This window comes from Amphibalanus amphitrite, unplaced genomic scaffold (genome assembly GCF_019059575.1).
Source record: "Amphibalanus amphitrite isolate SeventyFive unplaced genomic scaffold, NRLGWU_Aamphi_draft 000082F_arrow, whole genome shotgun sequence".
NCBI lineage: Eukaryota > Metazoa > Arthropoda > Thecostraca > Balanomorpha > Balanidae > Amphibalanus > Amphibalanus amphitrite.
In genome coordinates, this window is record NW_024881578.1 from 551,971 (window position 1) to 565,187 (window position 13,217).

A 13,217-nucleotide genomic window follows, 5' to 3' on the forward strand; every position below is an offset into this window, starting at 1 on the left:
TACCACCTTGATTTGGATCAATCAGCTTTTCACAATTTTTATATCAGAGGCGGTACATTTCTCTTGCCAACAGGCGTTGTTCCAACTCGCTCCGTTTAACGGTCACCTAAAAATAAAATCAATTCCAAAATCCGTCCAAAACGTCAATTTTCCACATAAAAGTGCTCTCACCGGTGCACGTGGCGCGTGCCATCCCCTGCAACACACACCTTTCGATAGCCCGTTAAATTATCTACACGATGCTGTTTTCCCCGTGCCGATCGGGCCCCTGGTCACCAAGATATTGCACGGGGACCGGACCCGTGTCGGCCAAAATTAGCCGTTTTCGCTCGATTTCGCACGCCGATTTATACATGTAAAGTCTATGACGCGAATTTGCACTTTTTGAGCACGCGCCACGCGCTCCCTATCAGTCCGATCGAGCTGAGACCCCTCAAAGGCACGTCGCGCATCCTTGATCTATAAGTTGTGCAAATTTCACCGCGCTAGGTGCAACGGTCTGGCCTGTAGTCCACGCAAAGCACCACCAAGTAAATAAATAATGTCTCGTTATCGGAATTCCACTATCTGGCAACTAGCCCTATGTAAACGCGGCTATTATATGTTTCACTAGGAAACGAGCGCCATTGTACTTTTAGCCAGAAAATAAATGCTTGGGTAATTCTGGGACACTCTGTATTAATTGGAGGAATAGGACTTAGGAGGAAATGCGATTGCAAATCGACCCACATCCCTGTGTTAGCCAATGACGCCTTTGGGGCCAAGGTTGGGGGGTATTCAGTTTAGCCTTTTTGTTTTTCTGTGATATCTCCGGCACCGTGAAAGATATTGGCTCCTTCAGATGAGTGCCTACTCCAGTCACTACTTATATCCAGTAGCCAGTAGCCACTCAGATGATTTGGGATCAATCAGGTGATAAGCGTACTTTCAGACGACCAGGGGCCCCCAGTCGACCAGGGGTTCCCAGGCGACCAGGTCCTCCAGATGACTAGGGGCCCCACTGCCCCAGGCGACCAGGGCCCTCCAGGCGACCAAGGGCCAATGCGATCAGGTCCCCAAAGCGATCAGGGGCGACCAGGGGGCCCCCATGCGACCAGGGGGCCCCATGCGACCAGGCCCCCGGCTACCAGGGGCCCCCAGGCGACCAGGGGCCCTCTAGGTGACCAGCGTCCCTCAGGCGATCAGGGGCCCCCAGGCGACCAGGGGATCCCAGGCTACCAGGGGCCCAAGGCGACTAGGGGCGACCGGGGGCCCCAGGCAACCAGGGGCCCCATGCGACCAGGCCCCCCGGCTACCAGGGGCCCCCTGGGCGACTAGGTACCCCCAGGCGATCAGGGGCCTCAATATCATGCAACCAGAGGCCCCCCATGCGACTAGGGCCCCCTAGGCTACTAAGGGCCACAGACTATCAGGGGCCCATACGACCAGGCCCCCGGCTATCAGGGCCCCCTAGGCAACTAGGGGCCCCCAGTCGATCAGGGGCCTCATGCGACCAGAGGCCCCCATGCGACCAGAGGCCCCCATGCGACCAGAGGCCCCCATGCGACCAGAGGCCCCTATGCGACCAGGGCCCCCTAGGCGACTAGGGGCCACATGCTATCAGGGGCCCCCATGAGACCAGGCCCCCGGCTACCAGAGGCCCCTAGGCGACCAGGGGCCCAGGAAACTGGGGGCCCTTGGATGACTGCAGGGGTCCCTCGGGTACCCAGGGCACATAAATGAAACTTTAATATCAATTTTTCTTCCGAGTAAAAGACGTTTTATCCAGTGTTTAAAAAATATCCTGGGGCCTGAAGGGCCCCCTGAGCGCCTTCGGCGCTCAGGGGGGGCCTTGGCCCCCGTGGCCCCCCCCTTCGGTACGTCACTGTGTAGAGAGCATCAAAGGAGCATCAATGGGGTATATAGAGAGCATCAAATGAGCATCAATGGGGTTTATAGCAAGCATCAAAGGAGCATCAATGGGGTATATAGATAGCATCAAAGGAGCATAGATCGGGTTTAGACGGAGCATCCGAACTATGCTAGGGGGCATCAAAGGGGCATAGAGGAGAATCAGGGGGAATACACTAGGCATTTCGTAAGAATAATGGAGGCATAACCAGATAATCATTTTGATTCCACTTAGCCACCCAACAGGCATATTAGGGTAATAATGTTGGGTTATTGGGGGTATCTAAGGCCAAAAAGGTGCTACTTGAAGTATATTACGGGAATAATTGGGGTTTCGTTTTAGACCATTCTCCTAATATCACCCCCCCGGAATCATTTTAGTTTTCAGTGTATACTAAAGGCTGGTACGCATAACGGAAACTTTTACCGCTTTGCGGGACGGGAAAAATCATCTGATCTTAATGAATTTTGCACAGAAGCTTGTGCTATAGTATCGACAAGAATTCCGACCCGGCCCGATAAATCTAGCGAACTGTATTTTTTACCGTGTAAATGTGGACCGTGGACCACCCTAATAAATAAATATATATAAATATATGTAAATAAATATATATGTATATATCAAACACTATTAACTTACGCTTGCTTGAACAGTAGGCCTGGTCGTCTTTCTGGGACGGGCCGTCATGCCTGCCAAGATTTAGTTTCTTCAGCCGATCAAAGAAACTGCTCAGAGTGATTCTATTTTCGGTTCCTAGAAGGTGAACAGACTTGTCCACTACATCTGCAATAAAAGTGTAAACAATAGCGCTGTTTAATTATATAATGTGTATCGTTTTCGTTTCTAGCTAAACAATAAATGAAACAATAAAAAACAGAAAAAATTATATGCGAAAACAATAAATAACAGATAACTAATAAAGAAGCGAAAATAACAAAGTCTGAGAACCGAAAGCGTGCGTTGAATTAAAATAACTAGAATACCTGTCCTTAACTGATGGCTACCAAAAGAATTGTCAATAAACCAATATTTTTCCTGAAAAGAAGCCTAACGCTCCAACATATTCAGTGTTCACACATCATGTTACTCTAGATACTTCCGATACCCATGCAAACATCTGGCGGTCTGAGTCCTGTGCACAGCGACACACCAAAGCAATGCGTCTCACTGGCTCGCACATAACGTACCGATTCCACAGAGCGAGCCGGGGGCGGCGGAGACGGTCAGCCGGGTGTTCCGCCGGGGCTGAACACGGTCCGGAGCCCAGCTGACGCGCACCGTGTTCTCCAGACACGGGACGGCCTTGTACTGGGCGCTGTCCGCGATCACCTCGCCGTCAACGGCCGCGAACACGAGCACCTTGAACCCGGTGGACATGGCGGGTGTCACAGGAACGGCGAGCGTCACCAGACCTGTGGACAGCCGGCAGGGGGCCGGGTCAAGTCTGCGGACAGCCGGCAGGGGGCCGGGTCAGACCTGCTGACAAAGGGCGGGGACCGGTGCCTATTTTTGGGAACGCATTTTCGTTCCCATATTTGGGAACGAAAAACCCAAATATGGGAACGCTATGTAGGCATTATCTAAAACAAGAAGAAGAACCGTTAAATGACGTCCAAAAAATATATAACGATTGTGAGCCGCCTGATATTTGTCTCAATGTTGTTGGGAAATAGTTTTGATATTGTCAAGCCCAGCGTAGTTTCAAATCGTTTCCCCATTTCTAAAGCAGTCTACCGCCCGGGCCGCGTGCCCAAATTTGGGAACGCCGTCGTACACTGGCGCTGCCAGCGTTCCTTATTATGGGAACGGCGTACCTAAAATTGCGAAGGATTTCACCGACGTCTTTCACGGGCTTTTTTCATCAACACGCATCACATCCGACGCCTCACGACGCAACAATAATAAGACCAGTATAGCGCCTTTTGGGGGCGACTAACGGAGCGAGCGAGGGGGTGAGTCTTGCACGTGCGAAATTTTGAGGGGGTACCTCCAACTGACTGGTGCACGGCACCCTACTGACCGGTTTCTAGCGATGTGCCAAATTTGAGCACAATCGGCCCAGCCGTTCTCGAGATCTGGCAGCGGCACCCTGCACGTGCGCACGTGCAAAATGGGTCCCAACTGACTTGTGCACGGCACCCTACTAACTGTTCCCTAACCGTGTACCAAATTTGAGCGCAATCGGCCCAGCCGTTCTCGAGATCTGGGAGCGCCCTCTGCACGTGCGCTCGTGCAGTAGCACCCCAACCTTAACATATGCAGATGAATTATCTGATGGAGAGCTAACTGTGTACCGAGTTTCAATTCAATCGGCCCAACCGTTGTGCCGTTATTGAGGTTGCAATTTTGGGGGTTCTTAAAAAATGTCCAACTTTACCACGCGCCACGTGCGGTGGTTGGCAAGAACGCATGGTGGCCATCACACCACAGAACTTTTACGTCCAAGTGACATTCAGTAAAGAAGACCGCTTGTCAATCGGATGTCCCGTTCCTAAGATATTAGCTTTTGAAGAGCGTCCCCACGGCCGGCCGGCCGGCCGGCCGCTCATACTCAGGATTTTCCCTTAATTCAGTATGAACTCGCTCGCTCGCTGCGCTCGCTTGCTCGTAACTACATCTGAATAATTTTCAACCACTAAAATAGAGTTTGCAAATCACGTTCCACGCAGTCGTCCGCCCCGACACCAATTGTCAGCAAAATCACCGCGGGACCGTCTGCGCGTTCGTTTGCATATGTCAGCGTGTCGCTGGTATGAAACTTCATGACCGGGCAGAAATTATTATACTTGACGTCAAAATGTAAAAAAATTCTCCATTTTCCTTAACCCGGCAGGCGGTGGGCCTACCAGCCACCTTCCGCGCGGTGGGAGGGGGGGGGGCACTTTTTTGCCCCCCCCCCGTATCTCCGAAACTACTGGACGGATCCATCCAGAAAATTCAAACGGTGTTCGATAGCCCTGTCAAATTTGTCGAGGGAAACCAAATTTCATTGAGCTCGGGGTCACCGATGACGTCACAGGTCAGGTCAAAGATAAAATGTTTCACCGTTCACGGGGCTTCTAGGGAAAGCGCTATAACACCGAGTAAAACGCATTTTGTCGAAAATCAGCGATAAGGCGTCAGGTGTCTAGTACATGTGTTGCTATTAAAGGTTACTGGTCATACCAGGTCAGGTCACAGGTCAGGTCACCAATTGGTCACCAAGGGTCACCTCATGAGCCCAACTTTACTAAGGTTATGCGATGCATGTTTTATGGCCAGTTTTTCATTTCCAACTCAGTGGTGTTGGTTATTAGACCATCAGGTACGGTTTAGGTCACTTTCTGGTGGAGGTCAGGTCAAGGTCAGGTCAAAAAAGGTCAAATTTTAAAGTTGATATTTTTGCATAAAATGGGTATCGATTCGATGCAACTCGTCACGGGGAGTCTAATGGTGGTTTTTGTTTTGCGCTACGAGGTCTAGAATTGCTAAAAATTGAGTTTGAAAATTTGATGTCATTAATTTTGAACAGTTTTCTCGCTATAACTTGGCCAAAAAAAGAGGTATCGATCTAAAAGTTGGTATGTAGATAGAAGGCGGTAGGGGCTATCACACATATTCCGGTTTTTCGAAATTTAAAAAAAAAACTTTTTGGATTTTTTGGCTATTATATTCAAAAAATCTATTTTTTGATTTTTGGGGGTTAAAATCCAAAAAATTCGAAAAACCAAAAAAGCAGTTTTGTAGCACTTTTATTTCCACACCTTTTATGTCCGAAATATTTTTCTGTATCTCTAAAGCTGTAGGCCTGACAGCTCTCCCGCGAAACCTTTTTTGGGTCGAAAATGGCAAAAATGACGTCACTCTGACGTCATTAGCGGCCAACCTATAACAGCCTTTGGAAAAAAATTTTGGTCACCATGTGCGCTAGCTGCTCCCGGGAGGGTACTGAAAGTTTGGTGACGATCGGCGCAGCGATTCTCGAGATATATCGAAAAAACTAAGGGGGGGGGGGGGCAAAAAATGCCCCCCCCCACCGCCTGGAAGGTTAACCCGCACCCCACTGGGGTCTGCGTATAACGCGCCCTACTGGGGGGAGGGGGGAGGGGGGAGAGGGCTCTTCATAACCACCCCTTCAAACTCCAAAAATACTGAACCGATCGTCAAAATTCAAACGGTATCTGATAGCCCCGGAAAAGCTGTCGAACGAAATCTAATTTCATTGACCTCGAGGTCACTGATGACGTTACAGGTCAGGTCAAAGTAAAAATTATCAATGTTTGGCTTCTTCACATTATGGGCTCTGGCCGCCGGCTTACGAGTCAGATCAGGCTCATTTTTGGTTTACGCACTCGATAACAGATACTTAAGATATCCTGAGGGTACTAAACTTGTGCTTTGATTTTCAGGTCAGGGTCAGGTCATCACAGGTCACGGAAATCTTTTATCATGCATCGGTCACGTGACACATGTTTTATGGTCCATTTAGGCCATAGATTTCAAATTCGATGTCGTTTGTGTCATTCGAGGTCATTTTGAGTTGAATTTAGCTTAGGTCAGGTAACTTTCATATAAAAAAAGGTCAAATCTAAAAAATAACATTTTCCAATAAAAAAGTTATCTATCGGATGCAGTGTGAGCTCAGGAACACGATGGTGCTATTTATGTTGGTGTACGATGTCAAATACGCACTGAAAAGTTTATTTGAAAAATTTAGGTCGTTTTGAATCTTTTCGCTATAAATCTTATAACTTGACCATTTTTGAAGATATCTGGCAAAAACTTGCTAGAGTTTGTCATAGGCATGTGTTCTATCACCTATATTCTGTTTGTTTTCGAAAAGTCAGAAACTTTTTGAAAAAAATGTAAAAATATAAATTTTGAATTTTAATACATATAATTTTCAAAAAAATCAAAACTTTTAAACTCCGAGATGGGCTTATAATAGCGCAGCCTATTCTAAGTCCTCTCATGCAAAGAAATTGGATCTAGCTTAAAACTGAACTCTTGGGAGCGATTGCCGTGGTTCAATGTTTTGCCCCGAAATCGGCCGAACATGACGTCACTCTGGCGTCATTTCCGGCCGACCTATGGTAGCTGCGAAGTTCATATTTCGACACAAAGTGTCAAATTGTTGCAGCCGAAGGTACTGAAAGTGTGGCGTCGATATGTCATGTAGTTAAGAAGGTATTGCCGAAAAACGGGAGCGGAGTGAAAAAGTTACCCCGGCCGGACCGGGGTTGGTTGAAAGTTACCCCGGCCACGGCCGTGGTGGCCGGGGCAGGTTCTCCACCCATGGTGATTGTGCTGATCCTCATTTTGAGAAGAGTTGGTAAGCCTGATTATCACGGGATTTGCATATATGCATCGAGTTGGGGCACGGGCTCAAATGCCTACCTACACATATTCGAAAATCTCCCAGCCCCAGCCCAGCCGGAAAGTCGGAGGCGCTCGAGCTCCCGATCAGTGCATCTTCTATAAACTCCTGTGAGCATTGAAGGCTTAACTTCTGTGAACCTTCGTGAACTCCCGTAACTCCCGCGGCTATGAGGGCTATGACGGCGTCCCAATCGATCCACCTGTAGCCTGCTGCGTCTTTCTCAATGTTCATACCAACCAACAGTGTTCCATCCCCCAAGCACCTCAAAGAAGTGAATTATTTAGGATTCCTCACGGGGCTGGACTGACCTGAGGCACCTGGCACTGGACTGACCCGGGGCACTGCGCTGACCTAGCGCACCCAACTGACCTGCGGGTCGGGCGTTAGAGGAACGCGAGCCGATGACGGTGACACCATCCAGGACGGAGGCTGGCAGGTCGACGGCCTGGTCAAAGGTCACCGGTACGGAGACAGCCGGACTGAGATCTCCGCGAGCCATCACCTACCGGGACACAGCACAATTTACCGAGCGGACACGGGGGGTAACACGCATGCAAACGATCTACCGGGACACAGCACAACTGGCCGAGCGGACACTGGGGGTAACACGGACAAACTGACTTGTTACAGCGCTTAGCTGAAAATACCCTCTCAGAATCATTTGCTTAACGTCTCTGGCATGATGCTGGTGACACATGCCTCGTAAAGTAGGAACAGTAAGCACAGTGACTAGTTTTGTGATATTTTTTGATGCATGTTCTAGTGATTTATAGGCCTAAACAAGACAGGTTGCGTACCTGATAGAACAATTCGAGTTTGGAGTCCAGCCGAGCAGTGAACAGCAGCGGTATATCGGCAGTAGAACCGCAGCGGAACTGCACGTCGGACATCTTCGCCAGTTGTAGGAACGCTCCCGAATTGGACGCCCAGCCCGTCACCGAATAGGACAGACCCTGTATTTTGTTTTCGTTGTGTCTTCCACTCTTGAGCTTAGGGACGCTAGCCTTAAAACATAAGAAAAGCACATGACAACATGTTTATCTTTGACTTCGCGAAATCATGTATGCAGTATGCATAATCACCCTTATAAATGCACAATATGCATAACTACATATCACTGTTTCTTACATTAACCTTCGCCCCAGTTGGGGGGGGGGGGGCATATGTTACCACCCTGTCGCGTTTTTTGCGTGTTACTAAAAAACCGCGGCGCGGAGCGCCGCGCCGCTTGAGGTAGCTTTTGGTATATCAATTTTGGACAATGTGTGAAATTTTTGACCCCAGGTCATGTCAGGTCAGGTCACCAGGTCAAGTTAACTGACCAAGCCTAAAGAAAAGTTTGCAGTCATGTCCAGCCTGCAGTGTTTGTCAGAAAGGTTTTAAACTTGGTGGATTGCATAATGTTATGGGCGCCTACAATTTGTATATCTCGGATTTTTTATATCCGTGACCTAAGGTCAGGTCAGTGGCGTGACCTTTCCATTACAAGTCAATGGAGAAAAACGAAAATGCCTCTAGATCCGTGTGTACGCATAGGAACAGTCCAACTATTTCAGAATCACAATGATTTGGACCACCCGTGATGACCAAGGTGTCATTTTTGCTGATAGCCTCTAGAAAGGTCATCCGAGGTCATTTGAGGCTACAAACAGCTTTTTGCCAATAACTCGCGACTGGAAAGAGATAGAACGCTGGGGATGGTCTCATTGTGTTCGTCTTGTTGAGACGCATCGACTGATATGCAACATGGCCTTTTCCAGTCAGGTCATGACCTTGACCTGGGGTCAAATTTTCAAGTTGGCCTTTCAAGGTCAAATTATAGTTCATTCGACGCGTCTCGGCGAGAGAAACACGATTCTGGCAATAGAAATGTCGTGGCTTTTTGTAGTCGAAAGTTATTGTCGAAAAACACTTTTCGTAAAAACAGCTATTTTTGAAGTTTTTGCCCTCCGGAGGCTAAACCGTTGATCTGAGGTCAATTTTGATAATGACCTCATCAAAAGAAGAGATCAAAAGCTATCGATTACTTTTGCATGCGTTTTTCTAGCTACCATAGCTCCTGAGATAACGGCATCTTTTCTGAAAAATATAATGACCATTGGCAAATTTTGACCTTTGATGACCTCTGGTGACCCCAATAATGCTCTAAGATGAAAAATGACTGAATACTTTTAAACGTACGCATTGAGAGCTATCGACTGCTTTTTACCGCGTCTTTCTAGCCCTCTTAGTTTTTGAGTTAGAGGTGGGTGGTAACATATGCCCTCCCCCCCCCCCACACTCGGGCGAAGTTGGCTGAGACCGCCACTGGGGCGCGGGTTAACACACTGTACATTTTGCAATGTAAAATGTTCCTACAACATAGATCACGATCATACTCTCCAATGATGTTCAACTTAGATAAACACTGAGATAAACACTTGATAAACACAACTTAGATAAACAAATGTTTCGTTTTTTAATGATCAATTATAATCGGAATCGTGACGACTTTATCAAATTTAATTAAAATATTTGCAAGAAAAAGAGAAGGTGGTTGAAACGCCGCCTAGCATGCGGTGCCTGCAGCAGCACTGCGCTCCAGCACGGCGCGGGTTGAGCGTTTTAAAACAGTTAATGACCCATAATATCGTAAAGGTTTAGCTACACTCTGCGGGATCCTACGTCCGTGATCTGCGAGTTTGCGGGTTTTGCAGAAAATCGGTACGCAGGTCAAGTTCAGCTGATAGAAAATACACACGGTCGGCTACACTGGGGTCACGCAGATTCGGTCAAGGAAATCCCGGACGTTCAGTCCAGGAAATGCCGGATAGTCAGGACGGTCAGGATGTGCCGTACCGATATAAAGTTCAGAGCTACGAACTTTTTTGCAGAATCTGCGAGATTGCGTGATATGAGACAGTTGTTGGCGCACTTGGTGGCGCACCGTATGAATGCAAGTGACGTAATTAATAATTGCTTCTTTAATTTTAATGAGTTTTTGATGTTTTATTAACAAAATAAACTTATCATTAATAAAAGAGTATAGAAGATAGCAAAATAAAGCGTTTGATGCGAAACCATTTATTAGTTGTTATTATTACGTCAGAATACAATAATTCACGGAAATTCTGGAAAATCGCAGAAACCGATGTCAAGGGAGTCTCGCAATCAAGATCACGCACTTAATTTCCTGGACGGTCACGCATAGTGTAGCTCAGCCTTAAGGCAAGTGAGCCCAGCACACTGATCGTCGCCGTAGACAGCCCGGTTTACTTACATCAATGTGGAGTTTATTCACCCGTTGACTCTGAGCTGGGATGGCGAACCTCACCAAGCCACTGTAGTCTGAAGAGGCTTCTTCGCAGACTGAGTTGTCTCTCTCCCTGCCGGCACCATCAGAAAGTTTTATGATCACGCTGAAGGTGACAGAGCCGACTTCGCTTTAGTCGCGCCAGGGTGGTAGTTAAGTCGTATAGCACAACAAGGTGGGTGATGGTGCACCATCGCACGCGCTGTCTCAGCTCATGGGTCACTGAGAAATAAACAGAAGATGACATTTGCCGCGTCTACCGGTGCCGTAGTTCAGCCGGTAAGGGCGCTAGACTCCGTGTCCCGTGTATTGAGAGCACGAGACCCATTCGTAAAAGTCCGGGTGCGAAGCGCGATGTGCGCGCTCGGTCTTTATGAGCCTGCTGACAGGTATGGTTGTGGTTGGTGGCCTTGTCCGACCGAAGTGAGCAGAGAGACCAGTGATTGTAACTCAATTTTATTGTAATTGTAATTAATTGTATTGTGACCTAATTGTAAGTAATTTTAACAATAATTGTAATTGTGAGTACGGGGAAATTTTAACTCCAAATTCTGCCTTAGAACTGCGCGATCGTAGGGTACACAAAAGGATCAACGCAACAAATTTCACTTAGCGGCAGTCCTGTCCTTGTGAGTCCTTAAAAGTACGGACTCGGCCGCGGACTGCGCTACTTACTCGTCTTTGTGGAAGCAGATACGGACGAGCTCCCCGGGTGCCGGACTTCCATCTGGGTGAGATATCTTTATCTGAAACAAGGAGCACGCAATGCTGGAAGCGCTGTACTTGCAGTGCTGTATGCATTGACAAAAAAAGTTATCACGCTTTTGCTCGAATAGTCATAAAATTGTACTTCATTGGAAGATATGCATGCAGCACAAGAGTAGCAGTTACGTTCACAACTGTAAACAAAGAAACATTGTGACGCTCATGTAAAGATATGTCATCCGACCAACAGCTGCATATAGTTCAGGAACGATTGTCTGTGAGGCTGGCGTCTGCAACAACAACAAATACCTACAGCGTCCAAGAACAACGAATGCAGTGTCCAACAACAACGAATACAGCGTCCAACAACAACGAATACAGCGTCCAAGAACAACGATAATAACAACAGCAGTGGCATAGAACAGCCTTTTGGGAAATGAAAATGTACAAAAACCATTCCGATTTTTAATGGCTTAGCCTCACATGGAATAGTTTCAAACAACCAAAAAAATATGGTGAATTTTCTAATGTTATGCAAAATCCTGTTCTATTTTTTCTTAGCAATTTTATTCGGGCGAACGAAAAGCAGCAGTTACGTAAACATTTAAATGACGCTTCAATGCGCAAGATATTATCCAGGATGCTTACCTGATCAAGAAAAGGCAGTCCTGGCTTAAAGTACTTGTTATATCTGGAATCAGTGGACAGCTTTAGCCTGTCGTATTCCACTTTGAACTGCTTAGTAGCTTCGAGAGTGACATCCGTTCCGGCCTCGGTCAGTTCAGCAAAAAGTTCATATCGTCTTATCCGGGGATATTGGTCACCACCGAGACCCAGTTCGTCGGCGCTCAGTCGAAACTCGGCGCACGGCGAGTCACCGGTGACCTGCCGAGTCAAACAGCAGGCCATTGCAGGTCACACACTCCGGGCGGCTGCCTTGTAATAACTCAGATAATTGGGCTTCACCCCACCGTTACGGGGGTGGTAGAGAGAGAGAGGGAGAGAGAGAGAGAGGGAGCGAGAGAGAGAGAGAGCGAGAGAGAGAGATAGAGAGAGAGAGAGAGAGGAGAGAGAGAGAGAGAGAGAGAGAGAGAGAGAGAGAGAGAGAGAGAGAGAGAGAGAGAGAGAGAGAGAGAGAGAGAGAGAGAGAGAGAGAGAGAGAGAGAGCAAACTTAACACTCGCCTCACAAGCTGAAAGTAGTTGATGCACTTCCGGAATGTAAAAAAATCTGTCACATATGATTGCATCTACAAATGCGCGCTGACAGAAACAGTACCGTAACAATCACTCACGGTGTTACCTAAATGAACGACTCAGGAAAGACTTACATTGTGGCGAACCACGACGACATCCGGTTCATGCCTGTGCCTCCAGGAGCCCAAGGGGCCCCAGTAGATGTGCCTCGGTGTCTTAATGTGTACTGTGGCATTGCCGGTCACTGACTTTCCATACGTATATCTGAGAAAACGGAAAAACCGTCAGAATATATACATACGAAATAAGCCCAGGTCCAGTCCACTTGTCTAACCTGAACGGGGCGGAGTGTGTTTAAACACCCTTATTTTGATATTTCGCATGCATAAAAATGGCGCCTTTGATCTTGTTGAATTTCAAAAGTAGATCAGCCTCTTTTGGTCAAACAACATACTGCTCTAAAACATCGGATACAGATGAAAATAAAGTATTAACCCTCGCCCCGGCCCAATCTTATAAAATGTCGTACTATTCTATTTACGGCATTTGGTAACATTCACAGTGATACCAGTGCTGACAAATGTTTATCTGGGTCAACGAAATGATTCTTTAGACCATCAAATTACGCTGGACTGAAATGCGTTAAAACCACTTTGCATTTGAAAGTCGTTTTCTGCAGCTGAACTTCAGCCAGTGCTGCCATATCCATTCCACGGCGTTTATAAGATTGAGTCCAGGTCAGAAAAACCGGTACAAGGTCATGGTTTCTTTATGC

The 13,217-nt window shown here is 47.4% G+C and overlaps 1 protein-coding gene across 12 annotated transcripts in view; it reads right to left on the minus strand.

Moving 5' to 3' along the window:
* The window catches only part of LOC122379649 (alpha-2-macroglobulin-like), a 114,932-nt gene that overhangs the window by 68,096 nt on the left and 33,619 nt on the right, over window positions 1-13,217 (minus strand). For all 12 annotated transcript variants that reach the window (XM_043362012.1, XM_043362017.1, XM_043362014.1 and 9 more), the window contains exons 7-14: window positions 12,577-12,706; window positions 11,896-12,132; window positions 11,218-11,288; window positions 10,510-10,615; window positions 8,048-8,254; window positions 7,620-7,752; window positions 3,079-3,303; window positions 2,531-2,674 (exon numbers count right to left, since the gene is read on the minus strand). In XM_043362012.1, coding sequence (XP_043217947.1) covers window positions 2,531-2,674; window positions 3,079-3,303; window positions 7,620-7,752; window positions 8,048-8,254; window positions 10,510-10,615; window positions 11,218-11,288; window positions 11,896-12,132; window positions 12,577-12,706 — 1,253 coding nt within the window. The remainder of the gene's footprint in view (window positions 1-2,530; window positions 2,675-3,078; window positions 3,304-7,619; window positions 7,753-8,047; window positions 8,255-10,509; window positions 10,616-11,217; window positions 11,289-11,895; window positions 12,133-12,576; window positions 12,707-13,217) is intronic.